General features: G+C 47.6%; 5 protein-coding genes across 13 annotated transcripts in view; 3 read left to right on the top strand and 2 right to left on the bottom strand.

Moving 5' to 3' along the window:
* ccne1 (cyclin E1) overlaps positions 1-1,493 on the bottom strand; it is a 12,214-nt gene extending 10,721 nt beyond the window's left edge. Inside the window, exons 1-2 of one of the 4 annotated variants that reach the window (XM_085169006.1) lie at positions 1,470-1,493; positions 161-211 (exon numbers count right to left, since the gene is read on the bottom strand). In XM_085169006.1, coding sequence (XP_085025132.1) covers positions 161-174 — 14 coding nt within the window. In that variant the 5' untranslated portion in view covers positions 175-211; positions 1,470-1,493. Of the gene's footprint in view, positions 1-160; positions 212-486; positions 618-677; positions 817-1,270; positions 1,392-1,469 lie in introns of those variants that run through there. The other 3 variants (XM_085169000.1, XM_085168993.1, XM_085168987.1) reach the window with 3 other exon arrangements.
* On the top strand, positions 926-7,306 carry LOC146526315 (uncharacterized protein F13E9.13, mitochondrial). Of its 4 annotated transcripts, none has more exons than XM_085169040.1 (6): positions 926-1,058; positions 3,709-3,791; positions 3,872-4,052; positions 4,134-4,284; positions 4,755-4,882; positions 6,801-7,306. In XM_085169040.1, exons 1-6 carry the CDS (start codon positions 1,013-1,015, stop codon positions 6,989-6,991), a joined length of 780 nt encoding a protein of 259 aa, XP_085025166.1. In that variant the 5' UTR covers positions 926-1,012; the 3' UTR covers positions 6,992-7,306. The 4 variants fall into 4 exon arrangements, with proteins under 4 accessions (XP_085025166.1, XP_085025173.1, XP_085025180.1 ...); XM_085169047.1 differs by lacking the exon at positions 926-1,058 and adding an exon at positions 1,506-1,820; XM_085169054.1 differs by lacking the exon at positions 926-1,058 and adding an exon at positions 1,829-2,427.
* On the bottom strand, positions 7,027-8,804 carry LOC146526314 (tumor protein p53-inducible nuclear protein 1). Its single transcript, XM_085169068.1, has 4 exons — positions 8,631-8,804; positions 7,980-8,122; positions 7,755-7,905; positions 7,027-7,637 (listed from the first exon to the last, which is right to left on the bottom strand). The coding sequence occupies exons 1-4, from the start codon at positions 8,693-8,695 to the stop codon at positions 7,409-7,411; spliced, it is 588 nt and encodes a 195-aa protein (XP_085025194.1). The 5' UTR covers positions 8,696-8,804; the 3' UTR covers positions 7,027-7,408.
* Positions 8,052-13,591, top strand: LOC146526313 (protein C19orf12 homolog). Of its 3 annotated transcripts, none has more exons than XM_085169096.1 (3): positions 8,052-8,146; positions 11,771-11,957; positions 12,909-13,591. In XM_085169096.1, the coding sequence occupies exons 2-3, from the start codon at positions 11,798-11,800 to the stop codon at positions 13,172-13,174; spliced, it is 426 nt and encodes a 141-aa protein (XP_085025222.1). In that variant the 5' UTR covers positions 8,052-8,146; positions 11,771-11,797; the 3' UTR covers positions 13,175-13,591. The 3 variants fall into 3 exon arrangements, with proteins under 3 accessions (XP_085025222.1, XP_085025214.1, XP_085025207.1); XM_085169088.1 differs by lacking the exon at positions 8,052-8,146 and adding an exon at positions 8,436-8,549; XM_085169081.1 differs by lacking the exon at positions 8,052-8,146 and adding an exon at positions 8,927-10,704.
* A 603-nt stretch (positions 13,592-14,194) lies between these two features.
* LOC146526312 (protein C19orf12 homolog) lies at positions 14,195-16,093 on the top strand. Its single transcript, XM_085161445.1, has 3 exons — positions 14,195-14,235; positions 15,331-15,512; positions 15,864-16,093. The coding sequence occupies exons 1-3, from the start codon at positions 14,195-14,197 to the stop codon at positions 16,091-16,093; spliced, it is 453 nt and encodes a 150-aa protein (XP_085017571.1).
* Positions 16,094-23,473: the final 7,380 nt, after the last annotated feature.

Raw genomic sequence — 23,473 nt, 5'->3', positions numbered from 1 at the left:
CAAAGCAAACAGCAGCTGTTAGCGAGCGCTGCCATGTCCACAATCAGCCGAACAAACCCGGGTTAGCACGGGTAAACGCTCACACGGTCCAGAAACAACAGGCTAGTTAGCCCGTGAGGCTAAAGCTCCTGGTGGCTCTTCCTGCGTGGGCCAAACTCACCGTGTTCCTCTCATTATAGTCGGCGCCGTGGAAGCGTCCGTGGGAGCAAACCTGGGGACGACAAACGACGTGAAATTTAGACTTAAACAGCCGTAAAAGTGCGACGTACAGCGGCCCCAACCCCCACTCCGAGCCGCCTTCCTCCCGACAAAGCCCGGTTCAGCCTGGCGCGGAGAGCGGGGCAGCAGGCCGCTTTCGAGTGCCCCCAAAGCCCCCCCACCGGACCTCGGAGACCCGGGAAACTGCCCCGACATCCACGCCACACCGAGCAAGGTTGGCCTGAGGCGGCCACGGGGCTCGGTTAACCGAAAACAGCGATATTTTACCGAGTCCGGCTGCACATCATGGCCGCCTGATGCGGACACGGAGCGGCCAACAAAGAGCCGAACCCCCGGGGGCTGTCCACGTCTGCACCGGAGACCGTGGGGGTTTAACGTGGGAGCCTGGGTCACATTAGCTGCAGGCAATCAAGCCCCAATTCCACTCACGCAAACTTTTAGCAGCTGCAGAAACTCACCTCAAGTCCCTCCCTTGAAGTTCACCCTGCTCCGCCGAGAGCTCCAACAGAAGGTTTAACCCCGCAGTGGGTTCCCCTCAAGTCCCCTCAGGTTCTCCAGGTGTGTTCTCCAGGTGTGTGCTCTCTCCTCCGGTGCTCTCCTGCTCGCGGTGCCCGGGATTCTGAGCTAAGGCCGGGCTAACTGCTCCGAGCTGGCGCCTCGCAGAGCGCAGATGAGCTCCACGTCAGGAGGCGTAGATTTCAGTTGGCGCTAAATCTCCACCCTCTGCGCCGCTTTACAGCCGCATTGAGCTGCGTCACCTCAGCCGCTCACCTGTGCAGGGCACGCGACAGGTATGCTGGCTGAACTCTACGCGGATGGTCGCGAGCGTGAAGGAAATGGTGAGTTTTTAGTTTTGCCGGTAAAAATGGGGGCGTGAGTGCCGCGCTGACAGCTGCGAGGGGCGGATCTTCGCAGACCGGAAGCGCTCGGGCACCGCGTGGCTGTGTGTCAGATGTAAACAAAGGCAGAAGCGGCGCCGAAAGACGCGGAAAACGACGCAAAGCGGGCAGAATGACGTAGCGAGTGAGCGAGCGGGTTCCGTGCACGTTACCTTCCGTGTCTGTCACCGGGACCAGGCTGTGATTCAGCGGGAAAATGAAGCGTATCGTCTCCCACGTGTCCACTGCGGGCTGCCGTACTCGCCCCGCCTCCGCCCGCGACGGAGTGACCCGCTCAGCCGCTCCGGACTCCTCCCCGGTTCCCAACTTCACCATTAAATCTGATAAAGTGGCGGAAGGAGGCGAACCGACCTTTGATGTCAGCAAATCTGTGGCTGCTGGTCACGTGATCACATGACAGCGTCCTCACGGTTGTTGCTGCAGGCTGAATATGATCATTCATCAGGCCGTGGTTTAATAACCAGCTCATACAGGAAATGTAATTACGTCACATCCGTCCTCCTGCTGCTGAGACATGACCCGTAACAGAACTCAGCATCTGCATGTACAAACACAGCAGCACGGGTCAGGACAGTGGAGACTTCCACGGTGATCCCTGTGAGCTGTGGGAGGCTTCCTCGTGATTTACAGACAGCTCTGATCACAGGAGGAGAAATGGAGCAGGAGTAATCCTGAAGGAGGAGTGGAGGTGAGGAGTAACAGGTGTCAGTGTGTACGCCCCACAGGGTGGAGGTCGGAGGGGTGGAGGAAGGTACAGAAGGTGTGATCTGAGCGAGATAGGAGACTGTGAGGTCAGGGAGGATGCAGCTGGGCAGTATCGGATGGTTGACTGCAGGGTGACTTTGGACATCAAGAAGAGCAAGTGAGTGAAGGAAGGATGCTGGGAAAGTAAAGCTGAGGGAAACTGCAGGGAGTGTCCTCTGGACAAAGGAAGGAGGACAAGGAGGCTTGGTGTGGACCCAAAGCAATGAACGGTGCACTAGAGAGGTGAAGAAGGCAGGGCGGAGCGGGTGGAGATGAATGTCAGGGGTGATTCGTGACGGAAGGGTAGCAGCACGAGACAAAGGTTCAAAGACGGCAGTGAGCTCTGAGGTTTGGAGATGGCCGAGGAGGAGCTGAAGATGTTCAGACATTCACTGGGAGTGAGGAGGAGGAGGAGCAGCTGAGAGTCAGAGAGGATGAGATGGTTTGAGCATGTGCAGAGGAGGGAGGGTGATGGAGCTGCCAGGTGCAGAGTTTCCTGCAGTCGGCACAGAGCGTCGAGGTTTGCTGCTACATGAAGAATAGAAGTTTTAATAAGTGGAGGAAGGTGAGTGTGAGAGGAAACCCAGAGCCAGGTGAGTGCAGACAAACATTAATGGTTCAACTTCAGCTTCCTCAGAGAGCGTAAAACACGTCCTGCTGGTCCTGATTTACAGCCAGGAAACTTTATTCAGAAACAAACTTGTTCCAGAGACGATCGTGTTCTTGTCTTCGGTGAAGCTGAAAAACTCTTTTTGTTTGGTGAACAAAGTCGACCTTTGCTCAGTCACATGACCTCCTGAGAACGACACAAACAGGCTTCATTCTGTGGCGTCTGCACAGAGAGGGAAGGATGAAGTTTTTGGAGCTGTTCGGGCGTCTAAAATCCGTCGTTATCGGAATGATCCACGTGAAAGCGTTGCCAGGTAACAGAGTCCACCTGTCGGCGTCCTCCAGGTTCAGGTGAAGTGTTTGGTCGTGGCGGGGGGGGGGGGGGGGGGGGGGCGGTCAGTGAGAGCACAGAGGTTTGCAAAATGTGGTTTCAGGGGGAGCTGGCGTCCAGCGTGGGCCTGCGCGTCATCAGGTTAAGACAACATCGCACATTCTGATTGGCTCAGATTTCGCTGATATGTGACATTTTCCTGCGTGCGCTGCGCTCAGACGTGTAACATTTCAGCCTCACACAGCGGTGTGGTCGGCTGTGACGGGGCGGTTAAACTTTATTTAACCAGGATCATGTGAGTCGAGATCAAACATCTGAGACGCGCAGCAGCACAATCGACCTTCGTACGAAGATACACGGCAACAATAAGTCCATCGACGTACACGATGACCCGCCCTAACTGCAACGCCGCTGAACCCTGAACCTCGGCCCCGTTCTCCTGTCCAAACAAGGCCTGTTCTCACTTTTTCTGCTGTCATGACCTTTGACCTTTCACACACTAACACACTTTCTGCACGCTCTGACCTCGGACTAAACTTGCTGACGTCCACTCGTAGGAACATTGTGGGATTGTGTTAACACACCTGAACACGGTCGACCTGCAAACAGAGCAAAGCTCTGTGTGAGGCGCTCACACTGCTGCTGATCAGTCAATCACCTGCATTGATTAGCAGCAGCTGATCGTTTCTCACACGCTGTAAATATGCGTGTTTTGTTGTTCGTCCAGGTGATCGTGGTTGTGTCCTGATGTGTCACCAGGTGTGACTTTGAGTGGGAGGAGCTGCAGAGAAAAACATCACAGTTTCGTGTTCTTGTACATGCCTGATGTGCACATCGGTGCCCCCATCCTTAAATGTTGATGCTACTCTTTCAGACCTTATCTAACAGGCTCCTCCTCTTCCTCAGGTAGCCCACTGGGCTCTTTGAAAATGTCTGAAATCAGCGAGGCGGCGTGCCGGGAGGCAGCGATCTACAGAGACGCGGGGGTTGTACGTTTGCACATTGTTTGCGTTCCTCACAGCTCTGCAGTCTGCACCGGCGAGGCGCTAACCCAACCTCCGTCTTTCAGGATGGACTGATCGTTGAAAACATGCACGATGTGCCGTACTCTCTGAGCGTGGGCGCCGAGGTGAGCGCCTGCATGACCGCCGTCTGCTGCAGCGTTAGGGCCGCCTGTCCGTCCCTGCCGATAGGAGCGCAGATCCTGACTGCAGCCAATCAGCAGGCTCTGGCTGTGGCTCTGGCTTCAGGTTCAGTTGTTCGTTCAGTTCATGTCGATGTGTTTGGAAAGATGCAGGACGTGTGATCGGTGACGCGCTGTGTGCTTCCAGGCCTGGACTTCATCAGGGCTGAGGGCTTCGTCTTTGCTCACGTGGCAGACGAAGGCCTCCTGAACGCCGGCGCCGGGGAGTTACTGCGGTACCGCAAACAGATCGGAGCTGAGCACGTGCAGATCTTCACCGACATCAAGAAGAAGCACAGGTGAGGTCACCTGCTGTGCAGCTATAGTAAAGAATGAAGTGCTCAGTGATGCAAGAAGACGTGAAAACACTTCCTGTGTCTGAGTACAGCTGCAGATAATCAGCATGAGCGGCCCGGCCAATAGTCTCTCAGGCCCGTCACAGCTGAGCTTTTAGGCACTGGGACGTTAACGGGGCCGGCCTGGGAAAGGGAGGAGTTAAAATGTGTGTCAGCACCTTGGCGAGCTCTTAGCCCGTCCTGGATGTTGCCTGGACCTGCGGCTTTCCTGTTGATGGTCCCCTGTGGTGTCCTTCTGGTGTCTACTGCAGCTCACCTGCTGCTGTGGGAGGAGCATCCCCCCCACAGCAGCAAATCAGGAAACTTTCACACAAGGTTTGATTTTTATTACAGTGCAAACACTTATCATCTCCAGTGTGTAACATCCACACATGCCTGTGTGTGTGTGTGTGTGCGCGTGTGTGTGTTTCCAGCTCTCACGCCCTGACGTCAGACGTGAGCGTCGCAGAGACGGCGCGTGCTGCTGAGTTCTTCCTCTCAGACGGCGTCATCATCACAGGAGCAGCCACAGGACTGCAGGCCGACCCCGAGGAGCTCCGAGGTCCCGCCCCTGCCGCGCGCACACACACACACACACACACACACACACTGTCACTCACTGCATTTTCTGACTTTATCATCTACAATCAGCAGCTTCTCGTCACTGCTGAGATTAACGCTGCAGAATATAAAAAGGAGGAGACATTACAAGGAGTTTTATTTTGAAATTCAAATCTAAAGTTAACATCTCAGGTCAGGTGACTCCTGATAGAGCTGCAGGAAGGATTCACCTGCATGCAGCACAGAAACAGCTGATTGGCTCTGCAGGGTTCAGGTGTGACTTCATCAGCTGTGCTGCGTGGGTGGATGCACACTTCACTTTATTCTCACAACAGGATTTCACAACATATCAGACATTTTTTAAGCCCCTCACCTCAGGTCCTCCTGCTTTTACCCCGTTTGTCCAGTAGAGGGCCCCCTCTCCTCTCTCAGCAGCAGGACTGCAAAGTGTTTGTTCAGCAGCTCAGAGCTGAATCTTTCTCTGGCTTTATTAAATCGTTACAGTGAAGACTGACAGGAAACCCGAGGGAGAGAGGGCCGCGGGTCGAACCACTGAGCTAAACCGGCGCCCAAACAGTCTGAATGTTAAATGTCACACTCACAGCTGAGCTGTTTGTGGGAGATAAATCCACTCGTTTTTCCCTCTGTGTCTTTAAGTGATCAGAGTAGAAAAGAACCAGTTAATTTCCTATTGAAAGCTTAGAAATGAAAGTCATGGCTCCACCGACATTCACTGAGACAAACCCAGAGCTACACCTGCCCTCAGGTGTTACTGATGAGTGCCACGTTTTTGTGCTTCCTCATCTGTAGTTCCATTTCCTGTTTAAAACATTGAACCAATCAGCGTTCAGGTGCTGCTCTGCAGCTTCATGCAGCTTCATGCACAGGACCATAAACCCTGCAGTGATCAGTCTGTAAGGTTTGCATCAGCTCAGGTTACTGAGTCTGAACTCTGCACCGCGTCCTCTCAGCAGCGCCGGGATCCAGGATATTTATAGCAGCCGACACTCAACCCTGTAAACAGTCTGAGTGCTGTACATGCCACTGCTGCACACACACACACACACGGGTGCTGGTCATGTTCAGACACATTCACCAGGTCACACGTGTGAGCAGAAGTTCACTGAGTGCAGCTCTGCAGGTGGTGACGGCGTCTGAAGCCTATTTTATATTCTGTCACACCCCTCTGCGCACAGACAGGAGACTCTGGCAGGTCAGAGAGGGCACGCCTCAGGTGAGCAAAGTCATCATGAAGCCAGAGAATATGCAGTGAGCCTGTTTGCACACACACCGTCCTGCTCCGACCCAAAGGTCCTGCACAGCATGCAGCCAGATACCTTTGAGCTCCAAGGAGTCAGCGCTCAGTGATGATGTTTATATAGCAGAGGCTGCTCCAGGCGAGATAAACAAACCACGCATGCTAGCAACAGCTGCGTTTTAGTTAGCAATGCTTCAACCCAAGGTCCAAACAGCTGACAGTAAACGAGGCAAACGTGTCAGAGACAGGACGTAAAGACCCCAAAGTCCCAACACGGAGCCAGGAAAACACCAGGACTGTGTCAGGGAACAGAAGGGTCATCAGAGTGGGAACAGGTGAGACTAATCAGGTCACATATAGACCGAGAGGCAGGAAGTAGCGCCACAGCAGCCCTCACACCGACGCCTCTCTGCTGTGAGTCCAGCCTGCAGTGCGTGTAGTAGCGATCTACTAGATTCCTTTGTGATATTCAGAGTTTAAATGAAATATAAAAGATTTATTCTAAACCTCGTTCCTCACAGCCTCAGGTGGACGTCAGGGTTTGTAAGTCTGCAGGGTTGAGATGCGTTCGTGTGCTGCTGGACGGTGGGAAAAGAAGCTTTCGACTGCTGACGTGTTCTTAAATAGAAATTCATTAAAGTGATTTTTTCTGTTTTTCCAGACGTTTCCCAGTCTGTGGGAATCCCCGTGCTGATTGGCTCAGGAGTGACCTATGACAATGTCGAGAGCTACCTGGATGCAAACGCGATGATAGTGGGCTCCCACTTTAAGCTGGGCGGGCACTGGGCCAACGAGGTGGACCCGCAGCAGGTGAAGAGGTTCATGGGGAAAATCCGGAAGCTCCGGCAGTGAGCGAGCCCCCACCATAAAGACACGCAGACCGCAGCTTTAGAAAATCTCAAAAACTTTATTTTGCTTTTTTTAAAACATTTTATAAATACACACAAATAAAAACAAATTAAAATCTCACATTTGTGTCAAATAAAAAGTAGAAAAGCAGCAGGAACGCTGCAAAGGTCAAGAGGTCAACTCATCACACACTTTAACACGCAGAAGAAGAAGAGCGAAGCGACCGAGAAGCTCTGACATCATCAACATTGATCTGAGCAGCGACTGTTCGGCCGCGCGGCGCCCTGCTGATAATAAAGTTTACAGAAGAATGAAAAACGTGTGGTTCTTTCAGCTGTTTGATGGCTTTACTGCACAGGAAGTGGTGAATGTCACGTGATGTGACGGCAAGGTGAAGCCTGAGCGGCGCCGATATCGGAGTCAGTAGTTGTAGAGACGCTGGCAGGGCTGCTTGAAGTGTCCGTAGCGCCGCTCAGCAGGGCAGAAGCGCGTCTTGGTGAGGTTCTGCCTGTGAAGGGCGCCGCGGCTCAGCTTCCTGCCTTCAGCGTGGCTCCTGGCACGCTGCGCCGCCGGCAGCTGGATGTTGTACGGCAGAGGAAGCCCCCAGGCGGCAAGACGCCAGGATACATGCCGCCTTACCGCCACAGGCCTGGAGGGACACACAGGAAGCCACATTATAAACCCCGCCCACCTGCCCTGCTGTCTTCTTCTGTGTTTGTAAAACTGGTTTCAGATTATCTGAATGAAGCATCGTCAGCATCATAACCTTGAGGTTTCCTCTTCATCAGAGCCTGGCTCCTCCTCCTCCTCCTCGGCTCCACCCACCCCACGCCTCATCTGGTACACGGACATGCTCGGGTGTTCGATCAGCAGGTTCTCGAGGAGGTCGCCGTCTGGAGCCGACAGAAGCCCGTCCTCTGCAGGAGGATCAGAGATGTTTAGAAGCATCGGCGCTACAGCGTGTGCACCTGAAGCAGGTTGACTTTCTCACCTGGCAGGTTAACGATGACCCAGCCCTCGTCCTCCAACTCCAGCAGCTTCTCGTGTTCTTCTCCTGCTGACGCCAGGTCCTCGCTGGCGTTCCCGATAAGCTGAGCAAGAATCTTCCCGATCATCCCGACGTTTCTGACACACCTGTGGATAAAGAGCAGCACACAGGTGAGATCATCACAGGTAAAAAGCTTCCCTCGTGACGCCGAGGCCTCAGAAACCTGAGCAGCTTGAACCCAGATGATGTTCCACAAAGACAGGAAGTCGGGTCGTGACCTTTCACCTCCTGTTTCCACATTACTGCTCAACAGCAGTTTGTAAAATAATAAAACTTTATTTTCTACTAAACTGAGAACCGTTGATCCTGTGTGTGTTTGTCCACATGTTGACTGCAGCTCCGCTGATTTACAGCAGCTCTTCATCACGTGACCCTCAGCTTCATCATGTTTACAGAAACAGACGTGCACGCACTCACTAACAGACACGCGCCTCTGTGTGTGTGTGAGAGAAACAGACCTCGGCAGGACTCCGTGTACCTCCAGCTGGAACAAGCACCCCTGCGCGTGCTCAGGTACGGCGGAACAGAGACTCTAACACTAACCGCGTGCAGGTCAAAGGTCACGCGTGGGTGTAACTAAAGATTAAGACCCACCTGCTCCGATAAGTCGATGTTTTCGCTGCTCTGAAGCTTCCGGTTCTCTCTGTGCTTGTTTTCATCCACAGGTTGTTTATCTCACACAGGCTCCTCCCCCGCCGCCTCAAACGTCACCAAAATACACCCAATCAGGCGGAGCGTATCTCACTGCATCACGCGTAAACAAACAAAGCCCCGCCCCCTGCCCCGATCCTCGCACTGAGCCGAGTTCAGCCGGGCAGACCCCGGCAGGCCTGAGGTCACTCCTCAGCGTAGCGGTCAGGGTCAGAGGTCACCGGAAGCAGGTTATCAGCTCGCTGGTTTAACCCGCGCGCTCAGCTCGCTGGAGCTCAGCAATCACAAACACGGATGTAACGTCCGCGGAGCGCCTGATTTTAAACAGGAACAACGTATTTGTGGCAGCGTTACGCAACAGGAAGTAAAAATAGGAAGAAAGCGTGAAAATAGAATAAATGTAAACATGTCAGTGATTGACGGGGAGGAGGCTCCAGCTCGCTGTGTTGTGCCAAAAAGTGATTGTCTGCCAAAAACGGATTTCCGGTATTTGCCAAAAAGCGATTGCTCATATTTAAAGTGCTATAAGTAACTTGTTGGGCTATAATATGTTAAACATATGTCAAATGCATCCCTTATGGATGACATAAAGTCACACTGAGCCACAAACAACATTCGTGTAACAAGATAGAAGCCGCAATCAGTTTTTGGCAGCGACTTTTATATAACCTTTATTTATGCAGTAAAAAAAAATCTAATTAACATTAAAAATGTATTTTGTAAGAGTAAGCTGCCCAACAGGACAGCAGAAATGGCAGCAAATATTACAAGAGTTCTGTAAAAATATTTTAAGTGGGGATAAAGGACCGGATTGGTTATAATGTAAGTAGGCTACAAGTTGTAAAGATACTTAAAAAACAGATAATTTTTTAATTCTTTATGTAACCCCTTTGTATCCCCTGTTCACCGAAGTGTATTTACGAACATACGTAAAGATATTACACAGAAAAAATACACAGAAACACTGGAAATCAGTTTTTGGCACAACACCGGCTCTGTTTCTCTTTATGAAACTGTGATATTAGAAGGACGCGAGGAGGTTAAATAGTCCCTCTGCTCTCAGACGGGAAACAATACAAACAGGATTCAGACGCAGGATCAGATTTGAATGTTTATTACAGCTACAAACATTCACCCCACTCGGGGCGTGTGTGGGACGCAGCTTCAAAGAAACAAACGCTTCACATATTTATTCAAACAAAGGGGGCGGCGTCTCCTGGTGGCAGCCGCAGGTACTGCAGGTGAGGACAGCGAGGTCCGATTTACTTCATTTTTCTTCGATTCAGCAGAAGAAGAAAAAATAAGTCGAACATAAAACACAGACACGTCCTCTGGTCTGAAGTTCGGTAACATCCGACCAAACAAACAGCCGAAGGAGGTAAAAGCTAAACAGAATGAATACAATAAGAAGAACAAGCAGATAATTAAATATCATGTCATAATATTTAATAAAGTAAAATGTGAAGGACAGAGTGTGAAGTGCACAACAATTTAAAACACACAATATACGAGCAACACAATGAACAATATACTTAAACCACAATATCAAAACAATCTAAATCCTTATATGCAAAAACACAGGATTACAGGAATGAACACAGCTGCAGGATGTTGGAAATGAACCGACGTGACTTTAGTTCTTTTTTCTTTTTAATTAAAGCGACCAATGTGGAGGCTTGGGTGACGTCAGCGACCAATCAGAACTCTCCGTGTAGAAACTTTGTTTGAAGTTTCTCCGGTCTCCAGCTTGTTTAGTGCGCATGTGCTCTTTGAGCGTATCAAACTTTGTGCGCATGCGTTCGTTAAATAAAAGTAGAGTGAGATTAGAGCGCGAGTGTTTTAACGTGAGTTCCTGAGCGGACCGACGCACCGGACCATCTTCTCTCCGTTTCTCCGGTTTGTGTTCAGCGAAGAAGAATCGAACAGGCTCGTTAGTTTCCTCCTTCATTGATCTGCCGGAAGTTGTCAGAGTCGATGAGCAGAGTTTCTACAGTTTGCGGACAGTGACGGACTGAAGGTAAGCAGAATGTGTCCCGATCAGCTGCGTGACCTTTAACCTCTGCAGCCTCACACAGAGGGGAACGAGTCCGAGTGGTCGGTAAAAAAAAAAGTCCCGAGTTCGCAGATTCTCCGAGTCTGTGAATCAGACAGAGCAGATGTGACGTTCACGTCCTGACTCTGTATTTACTTCTTGTTTGCCGGTGTGCTACACCTGTCCCTGCCGAGCCCGCCCCACCAAACTCCGCTCAGAAACCGTCTAATTTAAGTCTAACTGCTGTGATTGTGCCCGACGCGTTTACACGGAGCCCTGTCCTAAATCCGGAGCTCTGACAGTCCCCCTAAGAAACACGAAAGATAACGCAGCAGGGCCGTGGATGTGGTTTATTCGAGTAATTATTATATTAATAAGTAATTATAATGACTATAGGCCGTCTGTTGGTTTCAGGCTGTGTTGGAAAGTAAAAGTGAAACCAAGCTGTGGTCCTTTCCGTGCCTCGCGTGTGTGTGGGACAGTTTTATGCAAACAGGCTGAAGGTGGACGAGACTCTGCTCTTTGAATCTCACTTTTCTTTTTTACACGTCACAGTCAGCAGCTGATAAAAACTGAACCTGGTTTTTATTTTGGGGTCAGACCTGATTTGAGGTCAGACGCGCTGCTTCCACTTTTGTGTCTGTGCTGCATTTCTACTGTATGCTATTTCTATTCATGCGTCATCATACAGCTGCACATTTGGCACAGGTGGATGCTGGGAAAGGTGGAGGCGGAAGGAAGAGAAGGAGCTGAGCAGCGCAGGCTCGGGTTGGGTGGTCTGTGTGGTCGCAGACAGACACGGAGTCAGTACACACGTGACCTCGTGTCGCACACGCGTGTGTTACTGTGACACACCGTGTGTGCCTCTCTCACGGAGCTCACACACTGTTGCATCAACCACAGAAATGCGATTAAAGCTGTGTGACAGCTGCGACACGCTAACAGCAGATTTACCTGTGAAACTGTGACGCTGGCAGCTCACCTGTCCCAGGTGTGCGTCGCTGTGTGAGGGATCACTACTTACACTCAGCTTCATTTTTGAACCTTTCAGGAAAGACCCCACGTGGAGTCCGCAGAGATGCCCGCCCGGATGGACGACGTCATGCGTTTGTGCTGTGAAGTATCGGCTCACGAGGAGATCAAGGTCGCCGTGAAGAACTCCACCAAAGGGGCGATGGTGGCGGGAGGATCTGCGTTTGTGGGCGGGCTGCTCGGCGGACCTCCGGGGATCGCTGTCGGTAAGTAGAAGAAGAAGAAGGAGGAATTAAATCTGCAGATTCAGCAGAAGGAGATAAAAAGACATAAAAGGAAAAAGGCCTGAGGAGGACGCTGGGTTTAAACCTCTGACTGTGGACGAGGCGGCGTGTTCGCCACAGCTGTCAGAGTAACAACACGCTCTGAGGATTTGTGCTTTCTGTGGTAGAAGGCAGTAAACACGAGCAGGTTCGAGTCCTGCAGTAACTGCAGGTAAGAAGAAGTTTGGAGGCGTTTGTTGCTGCAGTGATCGTCACCGGGCAGCCTCAGTAACCTGGACCAGCAAAGTCCTCCCACAGCAGCCATCTTGAAAGGCCTCTGGCGTTATGTAAATCGCTTCGTGTGGCCGACACAGAGTTAAAGCACACCTGTGTGAACGAGCTGAGTAAAGGCGGAGCCGCTTTCACATGAGCGAGTTTACCTGATTCACTGTGTGACAATTGTTTTTAACCACACGCTGAATTTAATCATTTACACTGATGGAAACACAGACGCAGAGTTTAAAATTCACAGCACAGTGCGTGTACTAACATCTCATTTGATAAGAGGTCAGAGGTCAAGTTTTCTGAAACTCTGGCGAATCTCATAATTCAACGAGGGAGTCACAAGTTTGTCCACCAGGAGGCTTCATGTCCTCACAGGTGCTCACGTGCATGGACTTCCCTGAAAGCGCACGCCTTAACGCTCTGATCTGAACTTTCCCATAATAGATACAATATAATATAATAATAATAATAATAATAATAAATCAATAAATGTATTGATATAAACAGTCTGTGTAGACTGATCAGTAAATGTGATTGAAGGCCTCTCAAAGCTTTAGACGTTTAAAGTTGGACGTCGCTGTCGCTGACCTCGGCCACAGCTTTTACTCAAGCTTGTTTACGCCTGTGTGTGCGCCTCTGACCCTTCTGTTCTTCTTCTGCGTCTCTCAGGCGGCGCCGTCGGCGGTCTCCTGGGCAGCTGGCTGACCAGCGGGCAGTTCAGACCGCTGCCTCAGATCCTGATGGAGCTGCCTCCCCCGCAGCAGAGGCAGCTCTACGAGTCCATCACGGCCGTCTTGGGGAACCTGGACTGGACCGACGGGGCCCAGCTCGTCTCGCTCGTGATGGGGAACTCCACCCTCCAGCAGCAGGTCGCCGCCGCCTTAATTAGCTACGTCACCAAGGAGCTGAGAGCGGAGGTGCGCTACAAGGACTGAGGGATGGTTCCACGTGGACCTGACCTTTGAACTGAATCACGGACGTCTCGCAGCTCACACAGACGAAGTTCTCAGTAATGTTTGTGCAGCACTGATGTCTTTGTTACTTTTTTAATCCCTGAATGGGAGCAGCGTGTAATTTAATCTGGATTCCCACGCTCTGCATCAGCGTCTTTTTAGAGTGCTGCTGCTCTCAGATTTCAAGCTTTTCATTCAATATTTGTTCAGCAGCTTCTTTGACTGACAGCTCAGTGACCACCTCAGCTGGTACGCTGTAAAATGATTAAACGCCCCCCAAAGGCCGAGGGCTGGTACTACACCTCTGATGTTTTTTATCATGTTTTTACTGCAGCGTGTTATGACATCATTGTGACACTGCAGGACGTTTCATTGGACAAATAAAAACTGTGTTGTGCAGCTCTCTGCGTCGCCTTTCACACAACGTATTTCTCATACTACTTATTTAATCTCTGTCTCTCTTCCACAGCATAAAAGGGAGTTTTTCCTTCCCACTGTCGCCAAAGTGCTGCTCATAGGGGGTCATATGATTGTTGTGATCTGTGTAAATAAAATTGAATTGAAAGGTCAACATTGACCTTGGGCTTAGCCAACCTTGGTACTCGTGTCTCTCGAGGAAGACCTAGCTATTGTTGTGAAATTTGATGAATCTATAAAAAATTGTGGGCAATATAAAGTTTTTACTGATCTTCATATTTGGTTGACTTTGACCCGATTTTCACCAAATCATAAATCAGCTTGAGCTGTTTTTGGTATCTACCAAATCTCATAAACTCAGATTTTATTCTGAGCAGAACAGAGAAAACATCAAATGTTTAAAATAAGAAACTCTGATGGCAGCGACACATCTGTAACGTGGGACAGCTCCATGTTTCCTCTTCAACATCAGCCTGTGATGGTCTGTGAGCTGAGGAGGGCAGCAGTCCTGCTGCTGATGCTCCAGATGTTTTCAGCTGACTCGTGCAGCTGGAACATTGACTTCAGTACTAACAGAGCTACATTATGGAGCAGCTTGTGTCTGAGCAGGACGAACCTCTAGAAAGGTCAGTATTACAGAAGCAGGCAGCCTGATGGATTAACTGGCACCAGACACCAGTCCCAAATCTCTAATGGTCCACACTGGTCTCGTAGGCTGGGCGTCCTCATAAGGTCCTGTACCAGAAACACATCCATTGCAATGAATAGCTTTAAAGATCGTGTTCTTAGTGAGGTGAAAGGTCAACTGGACCCACATCAGTTTGCACAGAAGATGTTCGTGTAGCTGTTGCAGAGAATTCGTGTCACGTGGACCCAACAAGATATTTATGGACTGTTCATCTTTAATACTGGACCACATATCTTAATGCAAAGGTTATCACAGCAGAAGGGTCACAGCACACTGATCAGCAGCAGAAGGGTGTAGAGTATGGCACCAGCAGGTGGGCACACCTGTCCTGACCCCGCCTCACAGGCCACAAAGCACCAATCCCTGCCTCTGTCAGTGCGGCTCATTTAAACTGGAGTGATGTACCTGACACTGGAAAGTTGTTGGTCAGCTTTGCTGTTATGACACATTAAAATGACAAAGTAATAGTACGGGAGCGTTTCTGGCTTTGCACTGTAAAAGTCCAAAGTTCATATTGATGTGTAGGTGAGCTTCAGGATCTCAGGTGTTCCTCTGCACTGCAGAAAAACCAGTCCTGAAAGACGTGTGCGCATGAAGCTAATGAAGTATCCAACTGAAGGTCTCGGCTGACGTGAAATATCGTTTCACATTGAAAGTGAAAATTCCTAACATGTGACAGTTGTTCCGGTGTTAAGGGTCCGGTTTGGTTTGTACGAGTAAAACGAGATAAACCAGGATATTTTCAGCATTATGTACTGGATGTTTGCAGAGACAATCCAGGTAATAATGAAACTTTAGAAGAACTGAAAGCCACTTACACCTCCACCCGCCCCACAGACATCGTGATATAAAGTGGAAGCGGGATGCTCAGGTTAGTGTTTCTGTGCACAGCAGATTATCAGCTCACACACTCAGGACAGCACGGTAAGACATTTATTCTTATTCATGCTGCCTCCAGCTGCATTAATATGGATGTGTATTCTGTTTTAGTTCGACTTCTCTGTGATCAGTTATCATATTTTTTCTCTTACAGGAGATTCACCAAGAAGATGGAAGCAAATGATGAATATCTCAAACAACTGATTCATGCATTATCACCTGATGTAGAGAGAGAGCTGAGAAACACCTGGAAGTGCCTCCTCAAAGGAACAGTTGTGACGGGAGGATGCACATTAGTATGCGCGGCTTTCTTTGGACCTGTGGGGTTTGCTGTTGGTGAGTGAATGAATGATCCAGATAAGAGGGAACTGTTCCTACAGTGGGTAATACTAAGAAAATAAAAACAAAATAAAGTCATTGTTTCCATGGTGATATTAAACTGTTCAGATAACATGGAGGAGAAACACATATGGGGACAAAACCATAAATCAGATCATTTTTCTTTGGTTTTCATGAAACTTGTTCACAGTAAATATAAATCTATTATTAAACAGATAAAAATCCTCAGCTGTGTTTTCTGATGTTTTTATTTGGGATAATTTAAACACTTGACCTTTTTGTGGAAACAGGACTGGATACCAAACCTGTTTCTGACTTTCCATTCACCCTCTCCTCTGTGTCTCCTAGGTGGAGCCATTGGTGGCCTCTGCAGCTGGCTGACCAGTAAAAAGTTCAAGTCTGTGCCTGACATCCTGAAGGAGATGACTCCTGCCCAGAGGAGAGAGCTCTTCAACGCGATCAGGGCTGTTTTACCTAAGGTGACGTGGGAAACTGCAGCCCAGCTCATTGCTGCAGTGATGGGAAATGATGATCTCAAGAGGAGAATTATCAATTTGTTAATCAGAATGTTCATGTGAGAACAGGCGTCTTAACATTTATGACTCTGTGTGTGTGTTGGCCTTCGTGATGGACAAACACAGTCAGTGAATTTTAACCAGACATATTTCTCAGTTAGAAACATAAATTAGAGATAATCTGTGCCGGAGTACAAAGTCAATGTATTTCCTCACTCTGATTCAAATAAAAGAAAAAATCTGCTGAATATTTTGTGTCCTTACAAATGATTTCATTCTCCTGAATAAAGTACTCCACATACTGTGCAAATGTAAAATATGGAGAATTATAGTTGAAGTTGGCAGCCGGTTTTCTCAGACCAACAGCTCCTAAAGGTCAGACATCAGTTTCCTCCGGCATGTTCGTCTTTAGCTCCCTGCTCGCCTTTTTGGGTTTGGAAGACAAAGAAACGTCAGAAGGTGCAGCTGAGGAACATCAACAGCACGTTTATGGAAAAAAACGAGTGTAAAATCCACACGCAGCACATGACCAGCTTACCCACATTCAACAAACTCAGATGTTAAAGTTGTTTGAATGAAGCTGAAAGGTCAGACCAGGTGTAACCAAAGGGTGCAGTTAAAAGCAAAGGTGATAAAGAGCTTCAGGTTTCCCCTGAAATCTTAAGAACTTCGAGGTGATACACGAGATCTCAGCTGAATGTTTGGGCTGAAGTGTGTGAACAAGATGAAGCAGAAGAGCTTGTGTTTCAGTGTGTTTCAGTGAGACGCTGAGAGTGTGAGATGTAATCAGACCAGTCCGGCAGAAATCCTGCAAACACTTCAGTGTGAAACCAGAGAGAAGACAGGATGTCCATTCTGAGGTCTGCAATCTCTCTGTACCATTACACTGCGCACTGACTGAGAATACAAGTATCTGAACTTGTTCTTCAGGTTTTTACATTAAATGGAACATTTAAAGGTAATCCATTCTGCTCATTTAAGCTCCGATTCACAGTCTGTATCTGATCCTGGGCCTCAGTGCAACCACTCAGCTCATTGCATCTGAAAGAAGCGCTTTTAGCTCCTCCCCCTACCTTCCTGTCGTGTTTGGGTCCAATCTGACCAATTTACAAATGATAAAACTCATAAATATTGTGTTTTACTTCCGATTGCCTCGAGGTCTTATGACATCCTCCACAGTATGCACTATATGAAAGTGATAAGCACCTCTTTAGTTGAATTTTGAACGTTTTAATCAACTTTGTTACATCTGTAATGTTCCACCATAGAAAATGAATGGGAATCCAACCTCCACCCCATTTGGCCTCCAACCCCGTGAATGGCCCACTGAACTGAATTTGGTGGTAAAAAAAAGTTTCTTATGTTAATTTAAGAGCTGTTAAGACTAACTGGTCAATTGTGACAAGAACTCTAAAGTAGCGTGGGTGGGTGTTGGGTCTAAACTTAGACCCCGCTGACCCCGGGACTTATTCCCGTGAAGGACAAAAAAGCAAGGCAACAGCGGTCGATCGATTTACTTGCAAGGGAGGCCTCGTCGGTATCTCAGGAACGCACTTCGAATCCTACCACAAAATGACCCCGACGACTCCTCTCGCTGCCTTTTATTGAAAAACTGTCACAATAAACAATAGTTTACAATGGTTTACTCAAGTACCTCCCCTCGTAAACCCCCCTTGGTTACAAAGACAAGGCACTGTATGTATGTGTGTGTGTGTGTGTGTGTGTGTATGCATGTGAGAATATGTGTGTGCACGTGTAAGCACGTGTGCAAAAATGTGTGTGTGTGTCTCTGTATGCGTGACTTCCTGATCACAACTGTTTCTAACAACATCCTGCACTGTAAAATGTAATATTGTTCATGGTGCATTTGTTATGGACAGTGTTGGGACTAACGCGTTATTAAGTAACGCGTTACAGTAACTACGTTATTATTGTGGTAACGAGCACGGTAACTAGTTATTATGCCAAAATCAGGAACGCGTTAGTCGTTACTGGGATTTAGATACGGTCGTTACTCGTTACTTTGTGTGGTGGCATCGCGGAGCTTCCACAGATTCTGTAACATTAGCAAGTGTTGGAGGCAGCAGGTGGATGAAGGAAAGGGGACGCAGAAGGAAAAGAGACCCGAGGCGGCCGTCGGTCCAAGTGTGAACTGAACTTCAGGTAAGAAGTTATGACCTGCAGTCTATCTGGGTCAGATATAAACCAAGTTTAGGTGGAGTTTATTTTCGTTATTCTGACTTTTTCCGTACTGCGTACTAGCTAGCATGACGGAGTTTCTATACAGCTGGGTGGGTGCTATGAAGTTAATGTTGAACTTTATTTTGTTCATAAGTTATTAGAGTTGCCAACCGTCCCGTCTGGTATTCAGAGAAAATATTACGCGTTTCTTATTGAGATGAAAAGGAACAGTTTGTCCCGTAATTCAGCTACAATGAAAAAGGCACAAAGCTGGAGTTATTCTGTGTCTTTGCTGCACAGCTGCCTCTTCTTCTTTCATTCTCCCCCCTCCCTCTCCCGTTTCTACTTCAATCATGAAACTGATCAATGATCAGCTGATCGGCTCTCTTGTTTGTTTATCGCCCACTTTGCGCCAGAAAGAGGAAACCAGCCGATGTTGCGTTAAACAACAGCAGCACGTTTAAGCTTGATCAGCTGTTATTAGAATTGATTTAATATTAATTTCTAGTATCAGCTGATGTTTGCTGGAGCCACAGCTGCAAAAAAGCTGCTGGTCATGATGTCGGTTTGGTTATCTGGTGAGAGGGAAACATGAAGATGAAACCAGGAGATGTCCTTACTGAATCATCAGAGCTGAACAGGTGATGGAGAAACAGGTTTACCTTTTAGGTGATATAAATGAGTTGAAGGGAAGTTATGAACTGTTTCTGAGAGACAAATAACACCAGGATCCTTTTTAGGTAGCTGACAGCTGGTAACTGTGCAGGGGCGGGTCTAGCAAAGTTTTGCCAGGGGGGCCAGGTAGAGCATTAACAGGGAGAGGGGGGCACAAAGAAATACTTTTCTTTCTTATTCTCATTTAAAATGTCTAGCTTTTAAAAAATAATTATCTGAATCTTACAACAAACGATTGATAGATTGATGCATATATACCATCAGAACAGTGTACATCACTGTCACAACAGTGTTTGTTTTCATTCAAAGGCTTTATGATTTTTCCTATAATGGTGGGCCGGTCTCTAGTCAAAATGCCCGGGCCGATTTTTTGTCCCAGTCCAGCCCTGTATGCAGCTCATCTGCAGTCTGGTGTTACCTACATCTTCCTATTCAGAAGGCAGAATTTCCGAGTTCTGAGTACAATCAAAGCACCACGACTGCAGTTTTTGTGTTGGATGTAAAAGGCGCACATGACGCTGTGACGTAGGCTAGTATCATGGCAACGGTCAATGACGGTCCAGGCGTGGGATTTCTCTCGTGGAAATATGCACATTATCTTTTCCTTTCTATTGGTAGGTGGCACAGTGCACTTGTGGCAAGTAAGCAAGCTAGAAGACTGGCAAAGTTATGGAAGCAACACATTAACAAGAGAATTCTGAGTAAAACCAAAGTTACTTTCCCTAGTAACTAGTTACTTTGAAAGTAACGAGTAACTTGAAGTAACTGAGTTACTTTTGATAGAAGTAACTAGTAATGTAACTAAGTTACTATTTTAAAGTAACTTACCCAACACTGGTTATGGAATATGTTGAGCAAACCTGGAGAAGCGTCAGCTCAAGATATTATTGTCATTGCTGTGGATCTTTACCTGATACACTGACTTGGTGAGTAAATGTTTACTCTTATTCAAACTGATTTTGTGGCTTCTCTTAGTTTAGCACCAGGATTATAATCTTGCTAGCTAGTTAGTGTTAGCCTAGCGTTGCTGCTGCCGCTGGGCTCATGTTACTTAAAAATTAACACCACAGCCTTAAAAACCTTACATAAAACTATGTCTGTGAAATTTTCTGTTGATTGTTTGAAATAAAAAAGTGAAATAAGAGCCCAGACAAAATTCTTTGGGAGGTGCAGCCGTTAGGGGTAGGGTGTGGGGGTATTTTCAATCCATAGCCACAACTAACTAACTAACTAACTAACTAATTATATATATATCATGTTTAACCTGAGTAGCAAAAGACCGCAGGGGGGTTGAAAACCATAAGCCAGGAGTTAGCTGTGCTCGCGGTCAAGCCTTGACCTCCCGGTCAGCTATTGCGCTGGTGGATAACAGACGTCTCCGAAAACGTGGAAGCACTTTTGCAAATATGTGATATTTTGATAAATTAAGTAGATATTTGAGCATTACACAGCTACATTCTCGCCTGAAAATATCTTAAAAGGTTATTTTGTGACCCAGAAAGGGTAGTCTGGGGAAAAGGAGGATCGCATTTGTCGCAGGTTGTCGGAGCCTGTGTACTTGTAAGCGCGGCAATGGTGGAGGAGCGCGGCTAAAAAACGTATTACTTTTTCTGGGTCACAAAATAAACGTTTAAGATATTCAGGCGAGAATGTAGCTGTGTAAAGTTCAAATATCTGCTCGATTTATCAAGACATCATATATTTGCAAAAATGCTCAGACGTTTTCAGAGATGTCCATTTTTTTTTCATGCTTTGTGGCAGCTTTTGAACATCTGTGGCATCTATTAATGTCAAATCTAGGCTTTATTTAACAACATAAGCAAACTCTATGTTACAATGATTGCACAGCCATTAAGGATAAAATCAGCTTATAAAACTGTTCTGCTTTTTCTCCCTCTGCTTGCTTCTTACTGTCTTTGAGGCTCGGGACCAGCACTCCTGTTGTTGGACAGAAAGACATCAGTAAGTATTTTGCTTTTCCAATATATCAGCAACTGTCAGTGACATTTATATTAATCAGGCTGAACTTTAATCATACTTTAGATCAGCCTGTTTTACTTATTGCTTTATTTGTGCTTTGGTTTGGGGAAGTTGTTTCTGATCTTTTCCTGTCTTCTGTTATTAGACTTGAGATATGACTGCACTATGCTGTTGCTGGTGACTCCAGTTAATTCTACAAGACATGCTGTAAGTAAACAAACAACAACAGTTTGTCTGCATTTCTTGAAAGATCACATCCCCCAAACTTAGTTTAGAGGGTCTACACTGTATATAATGAAGTCTGCAAGTTTTCTAACAGCAAAATCTGTTTTGTGCCCAAATCATTTTGCAGATCATTAGAATGAAAGTTATTGGCCATGTTTGCATAGCACTTTTTAAAATGATGCTTTCATGACATTATTGTGTGTTGGGTGGGGGTCAGGGCTATCCAGACTGACAGTGGGACATTAAATGTCACCTCTCTGGTGGGGAGGGAGCCTGAGATTGTGTAAATTGGAGTCTGTTTTATACCAAATGCAGAAAAAAAATGTTTTAAGAAAGCAATTAAGTTCATGTTCCAAAAAATATGATTGTTTGCTTGCAGGACACCAGGAGAGATGAGTCCTCCGTCACAGATGGTGTGGTCAGTGAAGATGGTGGCCTGCAGGTTCAAGCTCATTGCATCTCCAACCCACATCCACTGCCACTGTACTGAAGGGAAGTTAAAGACTTTGTCTGCACCTACATTTGGATCACCTCGATCCATGACAGTCATTCAGCAGTAATGCCTGGACTGGAAACAAGCATCCTTAAAACATTACAACATTCCAGCTCCTGTGTTGAAATGAAAAACAAATATGTTGTTTAAATCAGAGACTGCACTTGTGACAGCATCCAGAACAAAGAGTTAACAAAAAAGTGTTGAGAGCCGGAAACACTGTTTGTACATGGAGCTCGATATTAGAACTTCTGGTCATGTCACACAAGTTATCAGGATACAAACATTAACAGGAAGTCTTTTAAAGGTGTAGCTGAGCCAACATTAAAATGACAGAGACTACGGGAGCGTTTCTGGTCCTGCACTTCAGGGTTCAGGATCTCAGGTGTTGCACCTGGAATCTACACTGTGACATCATTAAAACCAGGCCCAGGCCCTCCAAAGTGTGGAGGCCTGTCTCCCCTCACCACACTCCCTGCCGGTGATTGATGCCTTCAGGGGTCGGTGCGTTGGTGGTTCTTGGTGTCCGGGGCTGGGCGCTCAGGTATGTACCAGCTCACTCCCGGTGGCTACTTGGCGGGGCCTGGTGCCTGTTGCTCAGTCAGGCCCCTTCCGGGGCAAAGGGGGCCCTCAGGCCTCCGGCCTCTGGGCCTGGGGCTCGGTTCACTCTGGCACAGCTGGCTGCCGGCAGAGCCGGCAGACACGCCAGTACAGCCCGCTCTGGCTTCTGCTCCGTGGCTACTGGGTGACCCCTCGTCTGGGGATCCTCAGCTCTTCCCATGAAGGTGGCACGGATGCCCCTCCGGTGGTCCTCCTTGGGCTCTCGCACTCTGGGGCCTCTGGATGTCTGGAGTCTTGATCTCCTCCATGCCTGCTTCATGCCCTGGGGGACGGGGCTATGGCTCTCTACATCCTCTAGCAGACCATTACATGGGGAAACCATTTGAATACAAGCGCGCCGATCCACACAGGTGTGCACATGGGTGTTCACTGTTTGTAGACTTAAACTACACCTTTATTTGGTGCTACTTCAAAGCACATTGTGCGCTGTCTGTCCTGCGTGCTGCACAACAACATTCAATATTTAGTATTTACTGCTGTTTACACTTAGCTAGATTAATGCGATGGTGTTGTGTATAGTATGTTGCTTTGGTTTTTTTTGCTTGTTTTCTCTTTTTCTCTCAACAGGTGATCCCGGAGATATTTTTTTTCCCCCCTTTCTCACTGTCCCTCTCCCCTTCTGTTTTTCTTTTCCTTCCTCTTTCTTTCTCCCTTTCCTATCCCTCACTCATGTCTGTCCCGTCTGTAACAACTGAAAATAAAATAAAAGAAATAATAACAACAAAGGTCGATCAAATGGACCAATACGGCAATGCCATGATGATCCATTTGGCAAAATAAATCCATTGGGTATCCTTGTTGGTCTTCAGACAACAATTCTGACGGCTAAAGAACCAAATGGGACAGGAAAAAAAAAAAAAAAAGAAATCATGAGAAACGCATCAGGGCTTCTTGTTTATCAGCTTTAGAGAAAAATGCCTTAGAGACGCATCATACTTCACAGTTTATCCCAAAATGATGTATTGAACATATGCTTTCAGGTTTGAAGCAATTGATCTGGGCTATGCTTGGTAGAGGTATAATGCCAGTTACAAATCTCTCAACATGTGCACACTGTGCACCAATTTTGACAGAAAATACACAAACTGATCCGAGGCTTTTTCCATCTTGTGGGGCTTACAAAAAAAGAAAGAAAGAAAAAAAAAACAGTCCTGTGCGTATGAAGCTAAAGAAGTATCCAACCAAAGGTCTCGGCTGACGTGAAATATCGTTTCACATTGAAAGTGAAAATTCCTAACATGTGACAGTTGTTCCTGTGTTAAGGGTCC

This window comes from Neolamprologus multifasciatus, chromosome 1, assembly GCF_963576455.1.
Source record: "Neolamprologus multifasciatus chromosome 1, fNeoMul1.2, whole genome shotgun sequence".
Taxonomy (NCBI): Eukaryota; Metazoa; Chordata; class Actinopteri; order Cichliformes; family Cichlidae; genus Neolamprologus; species Neolamprologus multifasciatus.
The sequence above is the reverse complement of the archived record's forward strand: the minus strand, read 5'-3'. Positions and strand labels throughout refer to the sequence as shown.